The sequence below is a fragment of the Selaginella moellendorffii genome, unplaced genomic scaffold (genome assembly GCF_000143415.4).
Source record: "Selaginella moellendorffii unplaced genomic scaffold, v1.0 SELMOscaffold_50, whole genome shotgun sequence".
Lineage (NCBI taxonomy): Eukaryota > Viridiplantae > Streptophyta > Lycopodiopsida > Selaginellales > Selaginellaceae > Selaginella > Selaginella moellendorffii.
The window spans coordinates 703,961-729,574 of record NW_003314311.1 but is presented as its reverse complement, the minus strand read 5'-3'; the positions used below and the strand labels follow the sequence as shown (position 1 = coordinate 729,574).

Below are 25,614 nucleotides of genomic sequence, written 5' to 3'. Positions count from 1 at the left end.
AGAATCTCCGCGTGGATTAATTAGCACAAATCCCTCTTTTCTAATCGCGCGGTTTGACGACAATGCATGCACATGCACGATGTTCAAAAGAAAAAAATTGGACAGTGTCACGAAATTGGAACGTGACACGTAACATGGCCGCCATGACCTAAAGAGATATACCCTGCCTTGGGGACGGCATATGCCTGTGTCGGGCGCCGGCAGGCCGGACATTATGATGGCGTCCAGGTGGCGAATCCTGGCGCAGCGATGAGCTGGCGTGGCATTTTATAACGTTCGCGGGCGCCGTTAACATCCCCCACAAGCCTGCCGTACAGCGCGGGCCGCGGTCGTACTCCTCATCCGTGAGGCGTGAACGCCGTTACTCGTGACGGCCGCCCGTCACTTGCCGGCTTACACATTGCGAAGAAAATGCCATTCCTTTGAGCAGAAGAAGAGAGGCGAGAAAAAAACTCTCCTTGCCCAGAAGAAGGAAATGGTGGCGATGGCGATGGCGATGGCGATGGAGTAGAGTGTAGATAGAGCCATTTGATTTCTATCATAGAGAAATAGATTAGAAGCACTTCTTCCTCTTCGTCTCACGGATCGTGGATAGTGAGTGTCTCGAAAGTTGCGAGCTCGCGATCCATTCGGGCTTTTCGCCCAATCCATCCGCAATGCAGCAGCGGCGATCGTTTGATCCCAAGGCTCTCACTCCCTCTTCCTCTATTTCTCCTCAGAGAGCGATCTAAGCCTCACACTCTCGCTCGCTCGCCACTGAGACAGAGGGAGCTCGCAAACAAACACCCACGAACTGGGCAGAGGATGCGCGGGGAGAGCTTGAAGATCAAAATGTGGAGCTCCAGCGGCAGCGCCGCCACCGCCGCCGCCACTAAATCCACCGCCGCCAAGGGCCGCCAGATCCACAAGACGCTCAACAACATCAAGATGACGGTTCTCTGTGGATTCGTCACCATCCTGGTGCTGCGTGGGACGATCGGCGCGGGCAGCTTTGGCACGCCGGCACAAGATCTTCACGACATCCGCGACACTGTCCACCGGCGGAAGGACGCCGGGCGCGTTTTGGCGGAGGCCAAGAGCTCGAGCAGCGCCATAGCCGAGGAGGAGGCCGAGGTGGAGGCTGAGGTGGTGGACTCGGGCATGCCGTATAGCCTGGGGCCGAAGATCTCCGACTGGGACGAGCAGCGCGGCGAGTGGCTGCGCAAGAATCCACACATGCCCGCGGTGGTAAATGGCAAGCCCAGGATTTTGCTCGTCACTGGATCGCAGCCCAAGCCCTGTGACAATCCAGTTGGGGATCACTACCTCCTCAAGGCCATCAAGAACAAGGTGAGTCTCTCAGTCCCATAGGCCTAGATCTCTTCTCTGGAGAGTTTTTGCTGTCTCTTCTTCCTCCATCTCCTGCTTGGATTGCTGGTTTTGCTTCATCCAGAGCTCCTTTTCCTTGCTTGGAGTTTTGGGTCTCTAGATTCCGTCGGGATTAATCTCCGGGCTCTGAGAATCCTTGACTTCTCTCGTTTTGTTCCGGATTTCCAAAGATTTCTCGCATTCCTTTGTTTTGGGCATTGAAAATTCACATCTTTCGACAATGCTGGTCAAGAATTTCACCACATTGCCCTCCAAGAACCCTAATTTCTCTCCTCCCCCCTGTTCTTGCAAAATCCCTCTCAAATTGGTGAAGTCACATTCTCCAAAGTCTTCCATCTCGCCAGTCCTGCCAGTCGAAGCTCCAAATTCCAGTCTTTTCCGGTCGAAATCACCCACATGGAAGAATTTTTCCTCATCGGTTCCCCCCAAATTCGTTTTTCGAAGAACCCTAATTTTTCTATCTTCGTCTTCCCCAGGTGGACTATTGCCGGCTCCACGGCATCGAGATCTTCTACAACATGGCGCATCTCGATCACGAGATGGCCGGCTACTGGGCCAAGCTCCCGCTCCTCCGCAAGCTCCTCCTCGCGCACCCGGAGGTGGAATGGATCTGGTGGATGGACAGCGACGCGATGTTCACGGACATGGTCTTCGAGCTCCCCATGGAGAAGTACGCGAACTACAACTTCGTCCTCCACGGCTGGGACGAGCTCGTCTACAACAAGAAGAATTGGATCGGCCTCAACACCGGCAGCTTCCTCATCCGGAATTGCCAGTGGACGCTCGACATCCTCGACGATTGGGCGCCAATGGGGCCGAAGGGGAAGATCCGCGACGAGGCCGGGAAGATCCTCACGGCATCGCTCGCCGGGAGGCCGGCATTCGAGGCCGACGATCAATCCGCGCTCGTCTACCTCCTCATGACCAAGCGCGATCGCTGGGGTGATCGCGTCTTCCTCGAGAGCTCCTACTACCTCCACGGCTACTGGGCGATTCTGGTGGACAAGTACGAGGAAATGATCGAGAAGAACCACCCGGGGCTGGGCGACGATCGGTGGCCATTCGTGACGCATTTCGTGGGATGCAAGCCCTGCGGCCGCTATGGCGATTACCCGGTGGAGCGATGCCTCAAGCAGATGGAGCGGGCATTCAACTTCGCGGACAACCAGATCCTGGAGATCTATGGCTTCCGGCACCGCGCGCTAGGCAGCGCCAAGGTGAAGAGGACGCGCAACGAGACGGATCGGCCGCTGGATCGGCCGCTGGGGATCAGCAATATCGTCGTTGGCGGGAATTAGGGTTCTTGGGGTGTAGAAATTTAGGGTTCTTCAGAGCTCTGTTTTGTGGTTTTTCTTTTCTTTCCTTTTTGTCTTTCTTTTGTTTGTGTATAGATCCCGCGCTTGCGCTTTCTCCAAGAACAAGCAAGTAAATCCTAGAGATTTCACTAGATCATTGTGAGTAAACTCAAGAGATTCACTAGAACTTTTGTGAAAAGCAAGCAAATTTCGAAAGGAAATGGAAACCAGCTAAAAAGCATTGCTTTGAGAGAAGAGAATAAGATGCTTTTTTGAAGCTTTAAAGAAGAGGAGGATCTATCTTTGCTCCTTGAGGGAGCAAACGAAAAAAAATTGGAAAGAATAATCGAAAAGGAGATTTGTATGCAGTAGATTTTCTTAATTTCATGTTGTCTTCACTTTGATCTGCTGCTTTTTTCTAAATCTCTTCGAATGCGCTCGCTTCATTCCCACAAAGTACAAGAGAGCTCCACACAGTGACAGGCTCTGCGAGAAAAAACACAAAATGGCGAACAATTTCTAGCGAATTTCACGAAACTTACCTTGAGAAATTGCATAAACTCGTTCGCATACTCTGGTGTTCCTACGTCAAAGTTGTAGAAATCGTGCCATATCGGTGTCTCGATGAACAAATCTAGGAGCTAACCAAAAAGAATCCGAGACAATGAGATGACAAACTCGAGCGAAAGAATCCAAAGGAAACTTACGAGTAAGTAGGCCCCGAAAACGCTACCGAAAGTGAAGAGAATCCCTCCCACGCCTTGCAGTAGGATGGACGCGAAAACCACATACTTCAGCTGCAAAGATGGAAGAAAAAAATGGTTTTTGTGAGAGATCAAGCTTGAAGGTTTAGAAGGAAATTCTTACGTTAAAGCTGAGGAGGTTCCATCCAAGTCGAGACTCGAGATGATGGCTCAAAGTGAAGAATTTCGGCTGTAGGAGCCGCGCTGCTCCTCCGCCATCGCCTCCAAAATCGTTCACCCTGTTCCAAGGAAGAATTATAGATCAAATTCTACAGCGAGAGAGAGAGAGAGATCTTACTTTTGCCAGGCCGACAGGATGAAAATCGAGGAGAAGAGAACGCGGCCGGAGAAGGAGAGGAAGCCCATGGATCGATCGGGAAGCGCGGAATTTGGAGCCACATAAACCCTAAATCTTGCGCTGCCGTTGCCGCCGCTCGATCTCCCTCCCGCGCATTGGCAGTGGCCACTCCCTAGGATCGCGCGGAAGAACTAGCGCGCTGCCCGTGCGATCGATCAAGATCCAATCACCTCCGCGGCGGCGGCGTAGTCTAGAAATTTTCTCACCATCGGACGATCTAGATCGTACCACTTGTCAGAAATGCAGAGTTCTATCGGATGGCCAGGATCTTCCAAAGAACTCATTGTTGCCTGCACGAAAGCCTTTGGGATTTGCGCGCACTCATCAAAGAGCACAACTGGCATTGGAAAGAAAATGATTTTTAGGGTTCTTCCGGATCGCCGAGGGCGATGGCGTCTTTCACGAGCCTAGGTAGGGTTTAGGTAGTGGAATTTGAAGGAAATCCGGGCGCTAAAGCTTGCCTGGGGCTGGGAGGATGTCATCAGGAATTGGCCGGGCCAGAAGCGCGGAGAGCTCCCCACGGACGTCCAGAGCGGGGAGGAAGAAATCGCCCAATGTAGAGGCGTCGGCGCTGGCTCTCTCGCCAATTGCGACGAGGACCGGGTGTGGCGGCTCTCAATCCGCGTTGCAGTCAGCGTGGATCCAGAGGATTATCCCTCTCCAACGGACTTTCGTGTCGGAAGATCATCCAGAGCTCTACGTAAAGAAAAGGATCGATAATATGGAGTGTACCGACGAAGAAGAGGATTGCCAGCCGGAGGTCTCGGGATTTAAGTTCGATGCTCCATCGAGCTGGTTGACGATGAGAAACTCCGAGAGAGAAGAAACAGAGGTGTTTCCAGGGGCAAGGATCTCTGGATCGCGACAGCATTCCACAGGATTACGGGGCAAGAACTCGGTTTCGTCCGACTCGAAAGTGGTTCCTGTCGCGGAAGACGAGGTGATAAGTTCCAAGTTTACGAGCGCAAAGGTTGTAGAAGAACAGGGATTGGAACAGCAGCACAACGAGCTTCTCGGGTCGGCATGGTTTGCAAGGATAACTCGGAAGGATTTCTCGATAGATGGTGATAGTAATCAGCAGCAGCAGCAGCAGCAACAGCAGCAGGGACTACGATCCTTTCCTCCACTTAAATCCGGGGAGCAGTGGCCGGGAACTTTGAAGCCGTCTGGTTTGCCACCGCTGAGGATACCATCGACGAGAAGTACTGAAAGGTCGGAACAATCGTTGCCTTTGCTCACTCCAGTCGCTGTGCCGCCAAAGCCTCGAGACGATAGCGAAGAAGACGACAGCAATGAGAAGGAAGCGCCATCGCTGATACGAACTATTTCCTTGTTCGACTCGGTGAGTGCGTCGGGATCGTCCTTCACTTGCAGCTTGCCTTCAAACTTCGCGAACGAGAGGAGCAACTCCGATCGCACCAAGAGCTTGCAGGACCGATTCGGTTTCATCAATGGGACCGTCAGGCCTTCGAGAAAGAACTCCAATGCATCGAGGTCGTCTGATACCAAGAGCCTTTTCGAGGATGAAGGTGGCGAGGAGGTCCAGTCTCTTTCGCGCCGTGACGAACTCAACACTGCGAAAACTGGAGGTGAGCTTTCATGATCTGCTACTTATAAACCATGGTTTTCATATTTACTTTTCTCTCGCGCAGGCAAAGCTCTCTCCCGGACTTCTATAGAATCAAATGTAAGAGAAACCTTTTTTTCTCTGATATTCCAGATTGTCTCATATCCGGCATGCTGTTTCACATTCCAGGAAAGATCAAAAGTACCACTCGATCAACCCCAACCCCAACATGACGAAGATCTTCCAAAATATAACCTGAGAAGCCCGCCACAAAGAGAGAGGCTCCACAACTCAAAGTCCGTAAGAGGGGGACAAATGGCTCTTTCTTTTCAGCCAGGCTCGCAGCAATGGCTTCATAGGTGGTGTTCTCCTAGTCCTTACAAAGATGGAGCTCGAGCCAAGTAGAAAAGAGAGAAATTAATGTAGATTAGAAACACAGATTTGTGAATGCTAATCAAAAGTTGGGACACAGAAAACATGAAATATCAAGCAATGTGTTCTTTCCAAATTTCATGTGAATGCGAAAATCTCTATTATTTTGGCCTGGGGGTATTTATGTGCATCCTGGGGGCGATTCTATTAGAAATTTGTGGGGGAATTTGGGTGTGCATGTTGCATATTTCTGAGGGATCTTGCTTGTGTGCATCCCTGTTTTGGTTTTAGTGGTATTTTGCGCGAGGAAGAAGAAATAGTTTTTAGTGTTTGAAGCCCATTAATAACTTATAAATGTCCATAAAAAAATCACAACTTATAAAGTATAAATGTTGTACTGTTTGTGAGATTTTGAGATAGCACTATAGTGTTCTACAAAATCGCATTTGGACAATAGTTATACCACAAGAGATAAATAGTAAATACATATTTGGTAGAGCATTGTGTTGCGGCTAGGAGGGGGAGAAAGGACGGGAGGGGATTTCCAATCTCGTGTCATGGCAATTGGCGGCATTTGCGTAGAGGCGCCTCTAGCTAGGTTTAGGGTTTATGGAGGGGAGCGTGCTGCCGCTGCTGCTCGGCTCGGGCGCTCGGCGTTCGCCGGGGCGCGGATTGCGCCCGGGAGGAGGCAGTTGCATTGCATTCGGGCGGCGAGGGGAATTGGAATCACGGCGGAGCTGAAGAAGGCCGTGGCTGTGCTCAAGGGCTCCGTGGATGGAGTCGTGAATTTGGAACAGGATGGAGACGGTAACGTTTCTTCTTTCTTTTAGGCTTTTGCAAGTAGAGATTGGCGAGCAATTTGGAAGAAATGTAGCTTACAGTTGTGTTTCTTCGATCTTCTTTACGTTGATTCTTGTTTTCTTTGCTCCATGCAGGCCCAACGACTGTGAAGGTGAAAATTTCTGGGCTAACTCCTGGCAAGCATGGGTTTCACTTGGTATGCATGGAAAAAAAGTTCTTGGCTTTTTGATAACAAAACTTACAGCATGAATTCGGGGACACGACTAATGGCTGCCTATCTACGGGTGAGTCCCTCAGTTTTTTTGTTTTTTTTTTTTTTGCTTTTCTTGATCCTTGTTAGCTTACAATCAATCCCATTCTGGTGGTTTTAAATGCAGGCGCGCATTTCAATCCCGAGAACAAGACGCACGGTGGACCGAATGACTCGGTCAGGCATGCTGGAGATCTCGGAAACGTTGTAGCGGATGACAAAGGTTCGACGTCTTTTCTTCTCTCTTTTCTTCTGCAAACTGCAAACGCTTTTGAGTACAGGCAATGTGGACGAAGTTATCGTCGATTCCCAGGTACGAGAACTAAAGTTTCTTCTAACCTTTGGACTCTTTTCCTTGTTGCTGCAGATCCCGCTTTCGGGTGTAAACTCGGTCATTGGAAGAGCTCTAGTGATTCACGAGCTGGAGGATGACCTCGGGAAAGGTGCGAATCCTCCTGAATCTTCATGTTAAGTGCCATACCCTGACGTAACTCGGTGTCGTTTTGTTGGACGCTTGCTCCAGGTGGACACGAACTCAGTCCGACAACTGGTAACGCAGGAGGTCGACTCGCTTGCGGTAACCATTTACTTCGCATCAATCAGAGCTAATCGCTTTTAAAACGCAGGTGTTGTGGGTCTAACTCCCTGAAAGAGAGAGCGAAAGAGAGAGGGGGAGAATGAGAGATCACCAGTCTCTCGTGGCTTGTGCCTCGTTCTCCCTCCTCGAGAGTGATATATCCTCTCCCTCTGCTGGCCGCGCTTCTGGCAATTCGAATAAAGTGGTAACACCTTGAGAGAGAGCTGGTTTGTTGTTTTTCTCTTCTTCTCTCTTCTTTGCTTTGCTTTCCATTGTTCCAGAGTTTTGGCTCGGCTCAGGCCGGGCTTCGCTTCACACATTTGCGTTGAGGAGTCACACGGTAACCAGTAATGTCTTTTGGCAGTTTCGACTGTGTTTCTTCAGGGCCAGCTGCTGCTACTGCTGATTGCTGTTAGCATCGCTGCGCTCGCGTATATGTGCTGCTACTGACGTCCGTTTTTGTGTGTGTCCGCATATTGCGAAGTCACTCTCTTATCTTCTCCTAGTCGGGGCATTATGTGTGAATGGCGAGCGCTAGAGGTATGTGGTCCGCCTTTACACCACAGGAAATAAATCGCATTGCGCTCTCTCTCGCTGCTCGTTTCCAGAAAAAATGAAAAGCGGAAAAAATCTCGTAAGAACTGCGACGCGCGCAGAAGTTAGTGTGGGTGGCTTGTCGACGTCGCCATGAAACACGAAGAAAAGCGCAAAAAAAAAAAGCTGCGAGGTAAAAAAACAAAATGGGCCCCGTTTGGCTTTGTCACTTACAGGAACGATAAACACACGGAGACACGCGCGGCTAAGATAAGATACCAGTGGCCTGGAGGACGCCATATGCTCGTCCGTGTGATCTTCCGTACGGGCGACAGTGGTTGGGTGTTCGATTCCCTTGTCTATAGCGTCGTGGGGCGTCCAGGGATCGAATCTCGCGGGCTTCGATGCTTAAAAGTCGCCGTCTTTGACCGAGCTCTTGGTTTTTTTTTTTTTCTTGGGCATGGGTCGCAGTGAAGAACTCATAGACTGGAGTGGAAATGAATGACAATGGAATAATTAAAACCCTGGCTTGATGCCTCTTCACTCACTGTCTCCTCTCTTGTTGTTGGTATTCACAACAAAATTTTAGCATTGTGTCCCACTCTAAAGCTCAGAAACTAAGAAAGCTTTCCTTCGTCTTCCTCGTCTTGTTTGTTCTTCATGCATCTCTGGAACAAAGCTGGACAGCCGCTCGAGCGCAAAGATCTCTCTTTTCTTTTTTTCAAGCACTGCATTGTCGACGCTGGATCTGCCACTCTCTTTTTCTTTCATTCCTTTGCTCTTTGATGATAGAAGTAGCCACGGTCTCTGCAAACTCTGCCTCGACAAAACAGGCTTTAAACTTGCTAAAGTGATAAGCTACCTCTTCCTGGACGGAGAAAGAATAAGGAAGAACGAAAAATAAAATAAAATCTCCCTGTGATGACCTTTGGCTAGCTGTGGTGGCTGGCTGCGTTTCAGCTGTGTGATGTTCTTGGTCCCCTCCCGGTTTTAATTCCTCCTTCCTCTTTCTCGTCGCCTAGCTCGTCAATCAAAGTTTGCTGGATCGTCAGGCTAGAACCAGACCGCAGGAGAGAGCCATGAGCAAAACCGCGCCTTCCTCCTCGTCCTTCGGCACCGATCTGTTGCTGCTGCTGATAAGCAGCTGTTGCTGCTGTTCTTGAGGAAGCAAGCGCACCATGCTTCCAATCTGCCGCTTCTCCCTCGCGAAGGCCATCCGGCTCTTCTTGTAAGGATGCCGGAGGTGTTGCTGATCGCTCGTGATCCGGGCCGAGCTAGACTGATCCAGCTTCCGCTTCCCAGCCGGGCTCGCGGCCGGAGCTTCCTGATTGTTGCTGTTCCTCCTCGCTTTCCTCAGCCGGATGCCGCAGGCGTTGCAAAGAGACTGGAAAAGAAAAACGACAGCAGCGAGTGAGTTGATCGGGAAAACCAAGAACTTTCGTGTAAGACTTACCTTTGGACCAAGTGGACCATTCCTCCACAGCGGCGTTTTCATTGTTCCACAGTGCTTACACGTCCTCGTGGAGACATTATTGTTGCCGTGCGCGCCAACGGAGCCCATCCCGTCGCCCCGGCTCGATCTCCCGCTGGGCGAAACGGGGTTGTCCACCGCGCCGGAAGTGGCAGCGGCGGCCAGCCTTGTCCTCGGCGAGCCGAGAAGGAGCTGATCGATCTCGGATGACCCCTTTGGATGTCGCTTCATGTAAGACTGCCGAAAGGACGACGATTTCTCGGAATGGCTCCTTGCATCGTCGTGATCATCACTCGCCTGGCACACCCAAGAAAAAAAGAAAGCGTCAATACCAAAACCAGAAAAAAAAAAAAGGAAAAAAGAGAGGAAAATGAAAAACCACGCAAGAGGACAAGGATCAAGTGAAGAACTCAAGACGGTATCAGCATTCTTCTCTCTCTCTCTCTCTCCTTTTTTTTTTGTTTTTTTTTTTTTGCCTTTTTCACTTTACCTGTGATGTGCTACTCGTGGTCGAATCCGACTCCGCGGCGGAGGAGTTGGAGATGGTGTCCGGATCCTGTCTCTGCTCCTGATCCATCCCCTTGCATTTGCTCGTCAAGCAATCCACCGCCGTTTGCTCGCTCGAGCGCTCCTGCTCGTGATCGTGATGATCCTGATCGCGATCGTCGAAGCTGATCATGTTTTGCCTCACCACCAGCACCTTACGATCGTCGCCGCCGCCCTCGATCTCCTCCTCCTCCTCCTCCTCCGCCACTCCCTGATCCACCGGATCCTCTCCAGCCTCGCCGGCTGCCAGTACCCCAGGGACAAGACCATCGAACTTCGTATCGCGATCGCCCTCCTCCTCTGGATGCTGGATCACAAGGCTCTTGGGCGTCGTCTCCAGCTCCTCTAGCTCCACCTCCCTATCCACCACCGCGGAGGAGAAGGGACTGCTGGCGGCATCAGAGGATCCGGCCTTGGCAGCTCCAGTGGCCGACGCTGGGCTCCTCTTCCACTCCCCAGACGAGGTCGGGGAGGCCGAGATCGGCGAGTCGTGATTAACGGCAACCTTGATCGAGGAGCTGGAGAACTGCGAGCGTAGCTGCGGGCGACGCTTACCACATATGCGCTTGCTGGCCGCGGGGGACGATCCATGATCCGGGGACGCCGCCGTGGCGGCGCTAGCGCTGGCGCTCTTCATGTGATCACTGCAACTGGTGGAAACTCTCTCGGCTAGGGCGGCGCCGCTGGGATCCTTCTCGTTGGTCTGCCGGAGCCAAAACTTCTTATAGTGACTGCGCCCGTAGATGGGAGGAGAGAGGCATGGAACCTGCAGCATTATAATCTATCCTCTCCCCGCGCGATCCACAGGGGAATTCCCCGCGATCCAACGCCTCCGCCGCCGCGATCACGATGATCCTGCCAAGAAGAGACCCGCGCACGCGAAATATTTCGCTAACCTGCGAGGAATTGCGCCGCCGGGGCGCGGCAGCATCGGAATCGAGCGTCGCCGCGCGCTAGGGCCGCGCAAACCCTCGGCGATCGGAGAACCACCGCCCGCCCGCTCGATCGAGGGAAGCAAATAGAAAAAAGACTGTGAGCGCGGCTGGATCGATGATCGAGAGAGAGAGAGAGAGAGAGAGAGTGTGTGTGTGTGAAGATCACGCGGCCGGATCTAAAGCTTGCAAGACAAGGCGGCGAGAATATGAGAAGGGCGCGCGACGCTAGAAAAGAGGCCCGCTTAATAGGAATGGGCGATCTTTCTCTCTTTGATAAAGCGGCGCCGCCATATCCCAAGAAGAGGGAATCCAGTGGCGCCGCTGGTCCTTTACAGCCGTCCAATCCCAGCCCCATCTCCAGCCGTCGATGCCCCATCTACGCCCCCGATCCGACGGCCACGGATCGCCACCGCGAGGCTTTCCCGACACGAAATATCTCGCCCGGGAAGGGTGGTCCAAAAATAAGACTTTAGGGCGACCGCGGGTTTTGGCCATGGCGCGCGCGGCTGGTTTAGGACGCATACGGCCGGCTCACGGGGATGTGTACGAACGGTACGGCCGGCTCTGTCGGCGTGAGGTTAGTTAATTCCCCCAAAAGTTACCATCTGCTGATACCCTGTTGGCGCGCTGGGATCGTTTTCTACGAGTAAATGCCCCCCGCCATTCTGCGAAAGAAGGATGCCCTAAAAATTGCGGCGCCAAAGCGAGCCAACGGTGCGATCGACGTTGTGCGATCGTGGCCGTCGGGGGCGCTCACGATATTCTTTTTCCATTTTTTTTTCCTCGCGGTGAAAACGACCGCATTTGCCCGTGAAGTAATTGCTACATCTACCTGGAGGAGGCTTATCGTCATCATCGCCATCATCGTTCGATCGGTTTGACCCACCCCACATTTACCACGAAGGCTACAGTAAAAATTTGTGAGCGTTAACTAACTGGGTGTCTCCCAGTTTGTTTGGTTGAACGAAACAGTTAATAGGAGTTTAGGTTTGGGGAGCGCGCGCTCGAAATATTTTCGTGTGATTCGCGAGGCAGCGACGAGGCGGAGGAAATGCTGGGCGGAGGAGGATCTGGCGCTGGCAGCGGCGTAGGAGGAGTCATGGAGGGATTGCTGGCGCCGGAGCCGAGCCTCAAGGCGAGCAGCCACTTTAAGGTAGGGCCGCGATTGCGCGCCGAGGGCGTCATGGCGCCCCCAGCTTCCGATGCCGCCACGCTCCGGCGGCAAGTTTCGGCGCTCCAGATGGATCTCGAGGCGCACATCGATGGCGAGGCGCGGCTCCAGACCATCAATCAGCAGCTGCGAGAAAGGTGAAACTTGGCCCCATCGCTGACTATTCTCTCACGAAAATGTAAGTAGAATGAGTCTGGATTCTTCCTTAGCTAGCTGACATCCTTTGTGGATCCAAAGGCAGGTTGGAGCTCTACATGAAGCAAAACCACGAGAATGTGGAGCGCGCGGAGAGTGAGCTGAACACACTTCATGAAGATATGGAGCAGACGTTGGAGCTGCAGAGGAGACTGGCTCAGAGGTGGGCTTGTGGTGATTGAAAAGATATGGTGGTCACGAAGCTTTTATCACAGAGCCTCGTTACTGGAGAAGGAGAAAAAGGAGCTCGAGGAAGCTCTTCAAAAACGTTCCCAAGAATTCCAGAGCGAGCGTTCGTCTTTACAAACTCGTATTGATACTCTAGTCGAAGACATTGCTTCGAGGCAGGACTTGCATAACCGGTCTAAAGCTCTTCAGGTGGTTGTTCTTCTATTCGTTTAATACCTACCATTGTCTCGGATTCCAGGCAGAGCTCGAAGAAGCTTCAGTAGCAAAGCAGAAGCTTGAAGAGCAGCTGCGAAACTATTCTAATGATTCCGAATCTGTGAAGCGACAGGCAGAAGAATACAAGAACGAACTTGACAGGTTTATTGCGAAGGTGCTGCAAAAGCATGAAATTGAGGAAGTCCGTGAACTTATTTGTTTGTTTCAGGAACATCGTGACACGTTAGTTGAAAACAAAGGAAAAAAGGTGCAACTTCGGAGGTGGTTTCGATGGTTTCAACAATGTATCAAGGAGAAATCTGCTTTAATGGCCAACGAAGACGCTGCTACAGTCTTTGCCAAGTGTAGCTGCTCCAAAAGAGGAATGCGAGCTCTTCGGCTGGCCACGAGGAGGGCAGCTAAAATACGAAATTCCGAGAAGCGCCGAGGTCAGGTACAAGCTTAGCTTTCTGTAATCTTCTGGTTCTCCTTTGTTAACGGTGTGCTCTTTTAACAGGCATGTTTACAAGACTGTTGGAGAGCATGGCGTCTGTCAACTTTAGCCAAAAGAAAGTATTTTGGGACCCTGGAGCACAAAAACCGTACCTGCAAATGCAGGATGATGTTCAAGTGGAGGAAAGCGGTGCAAATGGGGAAGCTTAGCGACGTGGAAGAGAAGTCTCTTACCAATGCGGCGTGTAGGCATTGGTCTGACACCATCCGCCGCCGGGTTCTCACTTACTGGCTTCAGTGGGTTTTATACTGGGCTCGACCGAAACATTTAAGACTCAAGGGGTTACAGTGTCGCTTACACCGGCTCACATGCAAGCAAGTCATATGTGGATGGCAGTCCTTGGTACGAGCTAGACGGTGCAAAAGACTGAGGTTATCTCAGGGAGATACGCAGCGGCGACGTTGGCTTCAGATACGAGCTCTCAACCGGTAAGTATTGGTTAATTAGCAAGAACATAACTCACACTGATGTGTCAGATGGAAGAGTGCTACTATTTCAAACAAGAGAGGGCGGAAGTTGAATTCGAGGGGCTTGGCATTCTACAAACTTCATCAGTACCAAACGATAATTCATACCTGGAAAGGGTTCATACACTTGAAAAGAAACGAAAAGCTTTCAAAAACAATGGCCTTCAGGCACTACCTTCACGTCTTGAAGTCGAAGGTATGGTCTGAACCATTTCTGAAATTGAGCTGAGAGCGGTTGCTTGCAGGGCGTGTCAACTTGGAGGAAGAACGTCAAGTTTCAACGAGCGGAAGAAAGGGCCATCCATCAAATGAACTATGCTCTATGCAAAGCATCGCTGTCTCTATGGCAAGACTATCATGCTGCGCACGCTATAAAGTAAGGAAGTAAGTTGTAGGCTAAGCTATTTGATGCAACTCATGAAAGAAAAATGTTTTTTTGTCAGGAAGCGTAAGGAGCTAAAAGCGTTGATCAACTGTAGCAGGAGGGACAGAAAGGTTCGTTTTAAAGGTTCAAGCCGATCGCTCAATTTTTCCGATCATTTTTTGTTTTCTTTACAGGTTGCACGGTCTTTGTTCTTGTTCTGGTGGGAGGAAACTGTAGCCAGAAAACTTGCATTGCGACTGGCATATCGACTGGCTGCTCAACGAATGCATGCGAAAATACGGTCCTCTTTAAAGGCGTGGCTGCATGCGGCTTTCGGACATGTTCTAGTGTCAAATCTGAAGCTTCAAAATGATCTTTTAGATTCCAAGGTATGGCATTCTGTATTGCATGGTGGACTTTTGTGTAATGGTGCTCTTACTTTCAGGCACAATTTGAAGACCAGAAAGAACAAACGAATGTGATAGACGTTGAAAATCTTCAGCTCATCGATCGTCTTCACAGTTTATCCTCTGAGATTGCCATGCTGAAGCTGACGATCAATGAAAAAGAGAAGCAAGAAGAAGATTTGCACCGCGCTCTCGAAGATGGCGCATTGATTGAGAGCTCAATGCAGGGAGAACTGGACTTGCAGCGGGCGCACGTCCAAGAGCTTCAACTGGAACTTTTCAAACTTCAGGTTTTCAACATTCCTGCTTTTTCGATCACTTGACACTGACTTGCTCGTCCAGAGAAAGCTGCAAAAGAAAAACATTGAAGACACCGAAGGAGAGGTTCATCACACAATGGCCACGCAGAAGCTCCAACGGGCTCTGAAGGATCTTCAGAGGCAGCTGTCGGACAAAACCTTGCAGCTCAATGCATATGAGAAGGTCTGGCAGCTACTTCTTTTGCATACACAGAAGTTTCAATTTAATTCTACAGGCTCTGAAAGAAACAGCCGAGAAGCTTGAGGGAGCATCCGATGAGTCCCACGAGAAGCTTTCAAGTGCTTTTAAAATCGCTGCCTCCCTGCGAAAGTTGCTCGAGGACAGAGAGACACAATATGCGACACTCGAAGGGACTTGCAGGGTAAGTTGGCCTGCCTGGTGCATTCTAATTTTGCGTGCGAGTACATTTATTTTATCCAGAGGAAAGAACTAGAACTTGGGGAGGTTCAGAAGAAACTTGACGTCGTTCACTCCAAGTTTTGTGAAACTGTCGAGGCTCGTGACTCGCGGATACATGAGCTGGAAAATCTTTTGGCACAGAAACAGGCCGAGGTATAAGCCAACATTGTTTTCTTCCTCCGTTAATACTGTTCTTTAATGTTCTCCAGTCCCAAGAGGCCCAGACCGATCTGCAAGAGATGAAAGTGGCTTTGAGCAATCGAGAGTGCCTAGTGCGAAAGCTAGAGTATGAGATAAAGCTCAAGTCTGGTGAGTACTGCTTGTGCTTTGGGACCATTTCTAATTTGAAAAACTGGTTTTTGTGCATTGCAGACAGGGAGTCTCACATTGCAAGAACTTTTATATCCGGACTCAGTTCGCTCTCGTCGCCCAGGACTCACCATGTAGATATGAGCTTTAGAAGCAGCTTCCAGCACCAAGAACCAACGAAACTTTCGAAGTCTATCGTGCAGCAGCAGCAGCAACGGCAGCGGGGAGGACTGGAAGAAACGATTTACACGGAGCACGCCATCCAAGCAGCGGCCGTCACTCCCTTCGCATTCATCACCAAGATGGACAGCCAGGACGAGACCCCAAGCTCCCGCAGCTCAAAGCAAGCGGACAGAGCCCAGCAAAACACATCCGACGCGTCAAGAGGTGGCGACGAGGTGTTATCATCCGCCAGTAGCAGCTCCAGCGAAGATGGTCTCGGCTCTCACGACAATGGAGACGATGACAGGCCGGAATCCTTCTCAACTCGGGCAGACTGGGACACTTCTTTCGCGCTCGTGTCGACGGCACCCAGGCCGGCCACAGCAGCCGGACAGGAAACTCCGCAATACGTAACGACGGAGTCATCGGACTTGGAGAGGCAGGAGCAAGCGCCGAGAGTAATCGTCGACGAAGATCCTCGAGCAGTGAACGGGCTCCATGCCGAGATCCAAAGGTTGCAAGCTCGGATCATGAACCGCTTGAGAGACACTAGTCCCGGCCAGTCAGAGGTGCGAAAGATGTTCTTCCTCTCGCTCTATACTAACGTTCTTTTGTCATGGCAGCCGGAGCAATCCGCTAGATCACCTCTGAAAAGCACTTCACACAGCAGCGATGCCTGATCCTGCCCGGTTCTTTTATTCGTCTCTGTTGATCAGTTACTGCCTCTTCCTCCTGTAGTCGTCGAAGAAACGAGACATCTGGAACCTCCAGGCAAAGACGAGCACCACCGCGACGACGAGCACGAGAATGAGCCACACCGGATCATCGTACGCGTCCTTTGGAAACTCCACGCGCTCGACGAGAAAGTCACTCCTGGAGGACCCCCGCTTGAGCTCCAGCAGGAAGCTATGCAGCACGTACGCCTTGAGGCCGTCCCGGACCGTCACGGCGGTGGCAAAGCCCGTCTCATTCAATCGCAACTCGTCCGCCACGCTCGCGCTTCGCCAGTGATCACTGCTCCTCAGCAGCCAGGCCTTGGAGCTGGAGACGACGATCAAAGCACCGTCCTGGCGCAGCGCCATGCCATCACCACCCACGAGTGGAGTGGAGATCTTCACCAGGTGGGCTTGATCGCCTCGCAAGTTGGTCTTAAACAGCATGCCTGTTAGGCACCAGGTCAAAATAATAGGATAAAGAAAGGGCCTTGCAATCAAGAGTGCACCCCCTTTTCCAATCGGTTAAGGGTCTTGGGATACTTGGGGTTAAGCGTCCTTGGGTTTGAATAGTACTGGGCTGGTTGACCTCCCGGGAAGTCCAAATTCAGGAGCTTACATTTGAATGTTAGGATCCTATCCCTTACACCCTAAGCCAACTGGCTAAAGGGGTGATCACTTGATTGCAAGGCCCTTTCTTTATCCTATTATTTTGACCTGGTGCCTAAACAATCCTCCCCCTCGTCAGGGAATGATCGTCCACAATCATACTTAGGCCACCATCCGGTCACCATGGTCCTTCTCTTAGGGTCTACCAAACCTTGGTTCTCCCTCTAGATCCATCATGTTGAATATTCCTTTAGAATATTCTGCCCCACTCGTCAGCCACGAGAATCGAACTGGGCTCCGATACCAATGTTAGGATCCTATCCCTTACACCCTAAGCCAACTGGCTAAAGGGGTGATCACTTGATTGCAAGGCCCTTTCTTTATCCTATTATTTTGACCTGGTGCCTAACAATGCCCGTGTTGCTCTGCCCGACCAGGAGATAGTTGTCCCAGTGGTAGACGATCCCATTCAACCCGCAAGGCCGGACGTGCTCGTCCTTTGTCACCACCGGCGGCGACGTAAAAACTGTGCTCTCGGTGAAAACGCTCGCGTTTTTACCGTCGGGAGTTGCCTTCCAGATGAAATTGTGCGCCGAGTTTGTCACGTAGAGATTTCCCTCTCGATCGACTGTGACATCGTTCGCCACTGGTTTCTTCGTCGATCCAGGAGCTCCAATGCTGTCGAGGCGGACGAGGAAATTCCTGGCGCTGGAATCCAAGTCGTAGCTCGCCACGGCATCGAAGGCCGGCGTGGAGTCGTCGAAATTGTGGATCACAGCGAGGACTCTGTTGCGAGAGGGATCCACTCTCACGCCCAGGACTGGGTGTTTCCCGGAGAAATCTTCGTCCTCCACGAAGAGGTCGAGCTTCCCTGTGTCGGAGAGGGACCAAATGGAGCCCCTGCCCATTGATCCTAGCAGAAATCGGCCGTGATTTTCGTCCCAGTCGATCCCTTCCGGGAAGAGATCCCTGCGCTGGAAGGCGATGGCGTCGAGCTTGCTGCTGCCGCTGGCGAGATTGCAAAGCGCGAGTGCTGCAAGGAAGATCATACCTGCCATACCAAGAAATTCGAAGCCCTAGTAAAGCCCTAGAAATAGGACAATATCGCGCTAGGTTTAGGGCTAGGGTTTTATCGTAGATTAAGCTCTAAGTTGCTAAGCCCCAAGCAACGGGCTTGAGGTTTCGCAGGCGAGAGTGGCGAGCTCCCACTTGGTGCTGCTGCGCCGATGTCGCCCGCGGCATACGCGAGCGCCCTTTTGGATCTTTTGGGTGTGAATTCGGCAGCACCAGGCGGTGTGGATTGGAGTGAAAACGTTTCGGAGTTAGCAGCAGACATGGTTGCTGCGATCGAGGAGGGGAGCGCGCTAGCTGCTTGGACAAGCACAGGTTTGCAGGTGAAATGAGCTCCGGACTTCCACCAGCTCTCGCTTGCATGGAAATTCCGAGCGACGAGGAAATGAAGAGGATGGTTTCAGGTTTCCGGTCATCACAGCGCGATCTCGGTGACAGCGGTTGCTTTGATCCGCAGGGAGTATTCCGTGGCCCATATCACCACAATCAGCTAAGCCGATGTGTTCTACTCGTTGGATACGACGCTGCGTCCTGGATCCTCGTGGATCCCTCCGCACAGAACAAAACTTTCAAAATCTCCTTTTCAGATACACGCAAGTCAGGCGTCGGTATTTTCATCATGGTCCCTGTTGGAAAGCTTACACTAGAGAGATGTAACACACTTAGTTGAATTCTCTCCTCGTATCAGACTAGTCGAATCAATATATACGGCATTTAATGTCTAGTTAGAAACGCTTAGGAGTATTTTAGGCAACAGCGAGAAAAGGTCCGGCAACGACGATCGAGGAGCTGTGCTTGAACGGAAGCAGCCGTTGTGCAACATGGTTGAATATATCCTTTTGCAGATCTCCCGGTTGATGACAGCATACGTTTCCAGAGCTTTTGAGTCCTGCGAAGAAGAAAGACGAAAGACTGACCATCCCTAAATTCGCAAGCTCCTTACCTTGCATCGATGACTTTCTTGGCCCCTTGGATCACCGAAGGCAACATTTGATTTGACAGCAGTAAACCGTGTCAACTGACCCTGCCACTGGTGAGTACCATGAATCAATCTTTCACACGATACCTCAAAGTTGAAACGGTTGTTATTGATATTGACAGCGAAGAAATCGTGGACAGTTTTCCAAGCTTCTGCATGTGTGTTAAAAGTTAAGTACTGAAACTCCAGGTCAGAGCCAGTCCATAGGTTGATCGACCAAGCTCATCGATAAGAATTAACAAATATGATTGTCAATACATACGTGGTTTTCACATAACTTTCATATAAAACCTATATGGTTTGAATAAATGAATTCAAAATATAGTTATGAAAACCGAACTGAATCTAGTTATCAATATACATAACATATGGTTCTCTCAAGTATTATTCTGAAAATGGAATATAATCTAGTTTTCAATATTGTGGTGTATTATATGTAATACACAAATGGAATACAATATGGTTTTTAATGTAGATAACATATGATTCTCTCAAGCACAATTTTAAACCTGGAACACAATTTAATTTTCAATAGATAATCTTATGGTATTTGAAACACAATATGGTTTTTAATATAGATAACATATAGTTCTTTTAAGCATTATTCTGAAAGTGGAATAGAATATAGTTTTCAATATAGATATATATCTAATACAAAATCAAAAACATAATATAGTTTTCAGCATAGCTAATGATATGGTTTACACTATCTAATCATGAAAAATTAATATGAAATTGAAACTCAATGGTTTTTTTTCAATATGATTCTCTTGAGCACTATTATAAAATTGATACACAATCTAATTTTCAATATAGATTATGTTATTAATGGTTTATTATATTAGATCATTGTTTTCTTAAGAAACTGAAACATAATGTAGCCTTCAATAGTTGATGACATATCATTCTATGAAGTACTATAAAAGCTAAAACATAATCTTGCTTTTAATATTAATAAACAACACAATCTGGTTTTAATATGGTTCAATTTCATATATTTATATAAAAGCCACTGGCTAGCACTATGGCTCTTCTCTACTCTGCTAAGGCAAAAGTTCTCTCTTTCATTTTCTTTTCTTTTTTTTTTTTTTGTGTGTTTTGTTATAGTTCCTTGTTAAAGACAACACAGCATTTGATGAGAAGTAACATCTTGGAATCAAATAATTGCTGATACTCTTTACAAGTTAAATAAAGTGCAAGACTTTTACTTTATTCAACTGAGTTCCCCTTTTGCATAGCTCACCATGCCACTGCTGCTGGATCGTGCATTGGGAGACTGGTAAGTAGCAACACCAGTAGGGTCAGTGCTCACCACTTTCTTTTCCACCTGAAAGTATCTTTATGTACACCACTTAAATACCCGTTCATTTGCAGCCATATCAATTTTGTCAATAACTTTATTGATATCCTGTAATTAAGAGCAATTAGAAAACTATTGCAGATAATACACACATACCTTCAAATCCATCTTGTATGGGCTAGAAGGTATAACATCACCACTGGTAGCACTAGTTAAGCAACCATTTATGAAGAAAAGATCTATGAAAATACACAAATCCCTATCTATAGAACAATGCATTAGTTTATATGTATATTTCAATGTTTACTTAATGGTTTGTTGTAAGTACTATCACTGGTTAACACAAAAACCAATTTAAACAACCCAATGAACAACTACAAAAAGTGACCCCCAAAGTAGTTATCAAACAACAATAATGAAAATAGCAAGTTCTTATAAAGTATTCTAAGAACTAGTAAACCAGAGTACCTACAACTTACAAAATACTCTGCTACTGAAGAAGAAAATTAAGTACCTAAATTATAAAGCCTTACCTCTTTGGGCACTTATAATTGTAGCCTTTTTAAAAAAGCATTGACAAAGCAAAACCTATTTGGCAGTCGAGCCATATCATGGAATATCCCAGTTTATTCTATAAAATAACTGGTAAAATGTAGATTAAAAATTACTTAAAGATTTTAATTTTTTTTTATAAATCTTAAATAAAATTATAAAACTCAGTTTAATTTTTTTTATATTCTTTTCTTACCACTGTTTTTGGCTTTCTACCAATTTCTAGAGTAATTATAGATTTTGATGAGTTTAATTGTTGCCTTCAAGATTAAGTATGTGCCACCCCATAATAAATACTGCCAAAATTCCAACACATCAATCTTATATTATTTAGCTGTTAAAGTGTAAATTCCTTAATGAATAATTCTCATTAATAAACACAAAAAAGACTTGGCTTTTGCCAGAAGCCATTTATTTTTAAATTCACATTAATCCCTTTTACGGCAAAATGCCCTAAAATGTGGGCACTTAAGCCACTAAATAATTTTTAAATTACAAAACCATTTAATCCCAAATTTTAGGGCTTTAAGTTGAAAACTAAAGATCTCTTACTGATAAATTTACACAGTTTGGTGAATTTGTTAAAGTAAACCTTTAGCTGAAAAGATTATAAAATTTCTATAATCAAGGCAAAGAGTGAGCATTTTTACAATAATTTGCAACTATGCAAAAGCTTTAATTGATTTGATTAGATTTTGATTATTTTTATTAAAATTATTATTATTAGTATTTAAAATATTTTTCATATTTATTTTCTAAGGTATATTATAAAAAGTATATAAGGAATTTTGATGATGTAGGCTGCCTGCCTGACTGCCATGAAAAACCCTTAAGAAAAAATTCCTTATAAACACTTAAGATAAAAGCACCAGAAACGAAAAAAAGGAAAAGCAACTTAAAGTACTTACACTTGCAAGGCCTAAAGAACACCATGGATATAGTCCTTCCAGAAGTTACACTCCACGCATGATGTCACAGGTCTTTGGTGTTCTTAGTCAATAGAGACATTGAAGATCTCCTCCAAGCTCTCGACTGCAGAAAAGTCCTGGAGTTTAGCAGTGAAATCTACATAGAGTAAAGATCACATGAGCTTTCCCTAGCATCCTTCTCACTTTTTAACTGCTCGTCTTCCCCATCGCGCATGAACTCCAACCACTCTAGTAGCCTGGAACTTTTGCTGATGTTGAAGGATTGCTTCTCGCTTCTTTTGAAATGCTTCGATCTTTGGGCGAGCAGCAGCAAGCTCATCTCCCAAAAGTTGTGACAATTGGTTGATATGCTGCTGTAAAATCTCCCTTCACTGTGTAGCAGCTTCATCTTGGTCATATTAAATCACCTCATATGCTCATTGCATTAAGCATTTAGCTCGAGAAAGCTGTAAAGGAAAACAAAAATGTAAATTTTAAATCCAACCAAATTAAATCGTCATAAGCTTCTTTCAATGTCGCGCTAACAGCACAAAGAGCTTGGTACTTTTCTCGCAGCCTGGTCTCCCACCTTTTGATGAACACCGCAACTGTCTTTGCAGCTTCTGACGGCTGAGCAGAATCAACACCAGACTCTAAAGTTGATGGAGATTCATATAAGATCTTCCTTCTCTTCGCAGCACATCCAAGTTTTTACCACTCTTGCCACTACCACCAGTATCGACGGCAAGAGTCTCAGCTGCAGTGTCATCCTCTTCGTCTTCGTCTGATAAGGCAATCTCCTCAACTTTATCTCTAGCGCGCACTGACTTCCAGTTTGGAACACTCGCCGATAGATCTCTTGTCGCCTGAAGCTCTCCAAAAGGCTGCGGGCACGCATTGTTTCTAAACATCAATTCAAGAAGTTTACTGCTATCAGATAATAGGCAACATTTTCCTTTTTTAAAACCCAAGGAAGTACACAAGTTTTTCACTCACGAAGCTTTTCCATTATTCCAGTCCGAAACGAACAAGTAGACTTTCTACAATGGAGGAGGCAAACACTGCCAAAACAATGGTCTATTGCGAGCACCTAATATATGAGCTCTCAGTGGCGATTCTTGCGTTGGCGGCCCCCGACTTGTCCTTGACACCGGAAGCTGCTGCTGCCTGAGCTTTCCCGGAGCGCTTATAGTCCCGGATCTAAAGCGAAAGCGATCCACAAGTTTGCACTGCTAGAATCGCGGATGGGAAGCTCGGCACTTACAAGTTTGGCGTAGTATTTCTGCGCGTGAGTGCGAACTTGAGTGGAGCTTCTCGTCCCGACGAACTTTGCAATGGCAGCAAAATCGGTTCCAAAGCTGCAAGAGAATCTCAGAATTTTCTCAAAGTGAGTATCACTGGTGTGAAGAAAACTAGAAGAAAGTTTATAAACAGCTAAGAGCTTTTGCTTACGTTTTCAAGGCTTTCTTGAATCTCTGGCGCTCCTCGTTAGTCCAATAGCGGCTCTCAGAAACTCTCTGTATGATAGACAGTGAGAAGAAATGAAAGAAGCCACGATAGACGATTACCTGAGAGAATTTCACCTTGTTTTCGCTCTGTAGAGATTCTTGGTGTCCTTGTGCTCTCAACACTAGAAGCTGTTTCATCCAAAGCTATTACCACGAAGAAAGAAAAAAAAAAACAATTCCAAATCCCCGCAATCCTCCACTGTGTTTCCTCTGTGCAAAAAACTTTACTACCCTCAAGCGAAAGAAAGGAAAATGAAAGAACGAAAGAATCGATCGAGAGAGTTCTTGCCTTTTGCTTGGCTTGCTCCAGATCCTTCTCCAGCCGCTCTAATTGCTGCAACCCCGACGCATCCACCGAGCAGCAAATCTCCTGGAGCGGCCGCATTACGTGCGGCGCCGGAACCATCTGCATCGCGCTGCCCGCCATGTCCAGAGGCTCGATCTCGAACTTGGGGCACAGGAATTGCCGGCGCGGAGCCTGCATTGTCGCGATCGATCCTCTCCCCCTTTCTCCTCCGCAAGAACCCTAAAATATCGAGTAACAACTGAATTCCGTCCGTCAAACAAACGGCTCCGTCAGCTCCGTCAGTGGAGTATAAAGCCAGAGCTTAACAGCGCTGTTAAGGGTAAACGGAGCAGGCAAAGCCGTGCTAAGATTAATGGGGGAGAGGTGAGAGCTCGGAGGCGCGGCGCTTAGGTCGAATGGGGATGGATCCACTGTCCACGAATTCCGATGCGCATTTCCTCGCGCCGGCGTCCGAGGACGATGGTGCCGCCGCGGCCGCGTACAGCAATCGCCAGCCTTTTCTCATCGGTAAATCTCGCTTCGATCGATTCTTCATGCATCGCCGCAGCTCGGGGCGACCTCGAGCTCAGATTTCTGTCGGATTTCGAGCTTTGGAGCACTGAAGTTCCCGCATTGTTTGTTGTGCGATCGTTTCTTTGGAATTCCTCGGAGCCTTGATTCTTTTCTTTTGTTGATTTCCTTGTTTCTTCTTGGCAGGTGTTGCTGGCGGTACTGCCTCCGGAAAGACCACGGTTTGTAACATGATCATACAGCAGCTACACGATCATAGGGTGGTGCTCGTGAATCAGGTAATTTCTTTCTTTCTTTTCCTCACTACTCCAGCTTCTTCACAGGATTCGTTTTACCGGGGCCTCACTGCGGAAGAACACGGGCACGTCAGCGAATATAACTTTGATCATCCTGGTGAGTGTGATGTTCCAACCTTCTTTTTAATTCTTTCATTTTTTTAATGGTACTTTTTCTAGACGCGTTTGATACCGAACAGCTTTTGCAATGCGTTGGAAGTCTTCTCAAGTGCCAGCCCGTGCAAATTCCCATTTACGATTTCAAGCTCCATCGGCGGTGCAGTGACACCTTTCGCCAGGTCTGTGCATCTTTTCATCCATGCACAGTCTGAAGAGCCATGGTTTTGCCTAGGTGAATGCAGCAGATGTTATAATCCTGGAAGGAATCCTGGTTTTCCATGACAGTCGCGTTCGTGATCTGATGAACATGAAGATTTTTGTCGACACAGGTTTGCCGCTTCTTTGGCTATCCTGGCATTTTAGAAGTGCTCTCCACACCGCAGATGCTGATGTCAGGCTGGCGAGGAGGATAAGAAGGGACACCTGCGAAAGAGGAAGGGGTGTAGAAAGTGTTCTCCAACAGGTACAGTGTCTGGATCATGAAGATATAGTCTGATTTGCTTTTTCTTCTTGATTTGGTTCCTTCAGTACGCCAAGTTTGTAAAGCCTTCATTTGACGACTTTATCCTGCCCACTAAGAAATATGCGGACGTCATTATACCCCGCGGAGGCGACAATCACGTTGCCATTGATCTGATTGTCCAGCATATCCACACTAAACTTGGGCAGCATGACCTGACGAAGATTTACTCTAACGTCTATGTGATCCAATCTACTTACCAGGTAGTATGATCCTTTACGCTACTGCGGCGTTGAAACTTTTTCCTAGATTCGTGGAATGCACACTTTAATCCGTGACCAGGAAACCACTAAGCATGACTTTGTTTTTTACGCGGACAGGCTGATACGCTTGGTATGTGTCATTGACACGAATGACGCTGATGTTTTCTCCTCCAGGTGGTCGAACATGGTCTGGGTCATCTCCCATTCCAGGAAAAACAAGTGATTACTCCAACAGGTTTTCACGTTTGTCAGCTTCTTTGGCTTTGTTTCTTAATATTGTCTAGCAGGTTCTGTCTACACTGGAGTGGACTTTTGCAAGAAACTGTGTGGTGTATCGATCATTCGGAGGTACTGTTTGCTGCCATTGATGAGATTTCGTGGCTGATGATTTCGTGGCGTTTGTAGCGGGGAACGTATGGAGAACGCTCTGCGTGCCTGTTGCAAGGGAATAAAAATCGGCAAGATTCTTATACACCGGGAGGGCGACAATGGAAAACAAGTAAAAGCTTCATCAGAGCAGCCATTGACA

The 25,614-nt window shown here is 48.2% G+C and overlaps 9 protein-coding genes across 11 annotated transcripts in view; 5 read left to right on the top strand and 4 right to left on the bottom strand.

Annotated features, from left to right (window-relative positions):
* Nucleotides 1-396: 396 nt before the first annotated feature.
* Nucleotides 397-2,820, top strand: LOC9648260 (xyloglucan 6-xylosyltransferase 2). Its single transcript, XM_002981726.2, has 2 exons — nucleotides 397-1,329; nucleotides 1,845-2,820. Exons 1-2 carry the CDS (start codon nucleotides 805-807, stop codon nucleotides 2,664-2,666), a joined length of 1,347 nt encoding a protein of 448 aa, XP_002981772.2. The 5' UTR covers nucleotides 397-804; the 3' UTR covers nucleotides 2,667-2,820.
* A 95-nt stretch (nucleotides 2,821-2,915) lies between these two features.
* Nucleotides 2,916-3,940, bottom strand: LOC9633887. Its single transcript, XM_002981640.2, has 5 exons — nucleotides 3,705-3,940; nucleotides 3,531-3,645; nucleotides 3,371-3,460; nucleotides 3,206-3,304; nucleotides 2,916-3,149 (listed from the first exon to the last, which is right to left on the bottom strand). Exons 1-5 carry the CDS (start codon nucleotides 3,770-3,772, stop codon nucleotides 3,048-3,050), a joined length of 474 nt encoding a protein of 157 aa, XP_002981686.1. The 5' UTR covers nucleotides 3,773-3,940; the 3' UTR covers nucleotides 2,916-3,047.
* A 176-nt stretch (nucleotides 3,941-4,116) lies between these two features.
* LOC9633886 lies at nucleotides 4,117-5,871 on the top strand. The gene is made up of 3 exons (XM_024686731.1): nucleotides 4,117-5,353; nucleotides 5,417-5,451; nucleotides 5,521-5,871. Exons 1-3 carry the CDS (start codon nucleotides 4,240-4,242, stop codon nucleotides 5,734-5,736), a joined length of 1,365 nt encoding a protein of 454 aa, XP_024542499.1. The 5' UTR covers nucleotides 4,117-4,239; the 3' UTR covers nucleotides 5,737-5,871.
* A 292-nt stretch (nucleotides 5,872-6,163) lies between these two features.
* On the top strand, nucleotides 6,164-7,554 carry LOC9648259 (superoxide dismutase [Cu-Zn], chloroplastic). The gene is made up of 8 exons (XM_024686717.1): nucleotides 6,164-6,510; nucleotides 6,639-6,700; nucleotides 6,749-6,788; nucleotides 6,882-6,977; nucleotides 7,036-7,067; nucleotides 7,122-7,197; nucleotides 7,278-7,331; nucleotides 7,381-7,554. Exons 1-8 carry the CDS (start codon nucleotides 6,261-6,263, stop codon nucleotides 7,401-7,403), a joined length of 633 nt encoding a protein of 210 aa, XP_024542485.1. The 5' UTR covers nucleotides 6,164-6,260; the 3' UTR covers nucleotides 7,404-7,554.
* An 800-nt stretch (nucleotides 7,555-8,354) lies between these two features.
* On the bottom strand, nucleotides 8,355-11,117 carry LOC9648258 (GATA transcription factor 21). The gene is made up of 3 exons (XM_024686716.1): nucleotides 9,827-11,117; nucleotides 9,319-9,633; nucleotides 8,355-9,249 (listed from the first exon to the last, which is right to left on the bottom strand). Exons 1-3 carry the CDS (start codon nucleotides 10,655-10,657, stop codon nucleotides 8,914-8,916), a joined length of 1,482 nt encoding a protein of 493 aa, XP_024542484.1. The 5' UTR covers nucleotides 10,658-11,117; the 3' UTR covers nucleotides 8,355-8,913.
* Nucleotides 11,118-11,874: 757 nt separating this feature from the next.
* Nucleotides 11,875-16,218, top strand: LOC112350482 (myosin-7B-like). Of its 3 annotated transcripts, XM_024686776.1 has the most exons (17): nucleotides 11,875-12,166; nucleotides 12,230-12,346; nucleotides 12,399-12,561; nucleotides 12,611-12,742; nucleotides 12,797-13,021; nucleotides 13,085-13,509; nucleotides 13,558-13,744; nucleotides 13,794-13,924; nucleotides 13,992-14,043; nucleotides 14,107-14,301; nucleotides 14,358-14,609; nucleotides 14,662-14,802; nucleotides 14,855-15,001; nucleotides 15,061-15,192; nucleotides 15,249-15,348; nucleotides 15,412-16,079; nucleotides 16,134-16,218. In XM_024686776.1, coding segments are annotated over exons 1-17 (3,126 nt in total). In that variant the 5' UTR covers nucleotides 11,875-12,164; the 3' UTR covers nucleotides 16,191-16,218. The 3 variants fall into 3 exon arrangements, with proteins under 3 accessions (XP_024542544.1, XP_024542541.1, XP_024542543.1); XM_024686773.1 differs by having other exon boundaries at nucleotides 15,412-16,194; XM_024686775.1 differs by having other exon boundaries at nucleotides 12,226-12,346; nucleotides 15,412-16,194.
* On the bottom strand, nucleotides 16,215-17,911 carry LOC9648257. The gene is made up of 2 exons (XM_024686777.1): nucleotides 17,248-17,911; nucleotides 16,215-16,672 (listed from the first exon to the last, which is right to left on the bottom strand). The coding sequence occupies exons 1-2, from the start codon at nucleotides 17,888-17,890 to the stop codon at nucleotides 16,227-16,229; spliced, it is 1,089 nt and encodes a 362-aa protein (XP_024542545.1). The 5' UTR covers nucleotides 17,891-17,911; the 3' UTR covers nucleotides 16,215-16,226.
* A 4,715-nt stretch (nucleotides 17,912-22,626) lies between these two features.
* LOC9633885 (myb-like protein I) lies at nucleotides 22,627-23,651 on the bottom strand. Its single transcript, XM_024686785.1, has 5 exons — nucleotides 23,440-23,651; nucleotides 23,211-23,279; nucleotides 23,095-23,159; nucleotides 22,907-23,000; nucleotides 22,627-22,842 (listed from the first exon to the last, which is right to left on the bottom strand). The coding sequence occupies exons 1-5, from the start codon at nucleotides 23,632-23,634 to the stop codon at nucleotides 22,720-22,722; spliced, it is 546 nt and encodes a 181-aa protein (XP_024542553.1). The 5' UTR covers nucleotides 23,635-23,651; the 3' UTR covers nucleotides 22,627-22,719.
* Nucleotides 23,652-23,794: 143 nt separating this feature from the next.
* Nucleotides 23,795-25,614, top strand: part of LOC9648256 (uridine kinase-like protein 1, chloroplastic) — a 2,661-nt gene continuing 841 nt past the window's right edge. The window contains exons 1-11 of the mRNA XM_024686676.1: nucleotides 23,795-23,964; nucleotides 24,154-24,245; nucleotides 24,291-24,360; nucleotides 24,423-24,541; nucleotides 24,595-24,691; nucleotides 24,746-24,825; nucleotides 24,891-25,085; nucleotides 25,132-25,215; nucleotides 25,260-25,320; nucleotides 25,373-25,433; nucleotides 25,491-25,604. Of these exons, the coding sequence (XP_024542444.1) occupies nucleotides 23,853-23,964; nucleotides 24,154-24,245; nucleotides 24,291-24,360; nucleotides 24,423-24,541; nucleotides 24,595-24,691; nucleotides 24,746-24,825; nucleotides 24,891-25,085; nucleotides 25,132-25,215; nucleotides 25,260-25,320; nucleotides 25,373-25,433; nucleotides 25,491-25,604 (1,085 nt within the window). The 5' untranslated portion in view covers nucleotides 23,795-23,852. The remainder of the gene's footprint in view (nucleotides 23,965-24,153; nucleotides 24,246-24,290; nucleotides 24,361-24,422; nucleotides 24,542-24,594; nucleotides 24,692-24,745; nucleotides 24,826-24,890; nucleotides 25,086-25,131; nucleotides 25,216-25,259; nucleotides 25,321-25,372; nucleotides 25,434-25,490; nucleotides 25,605-25,614) is intronic.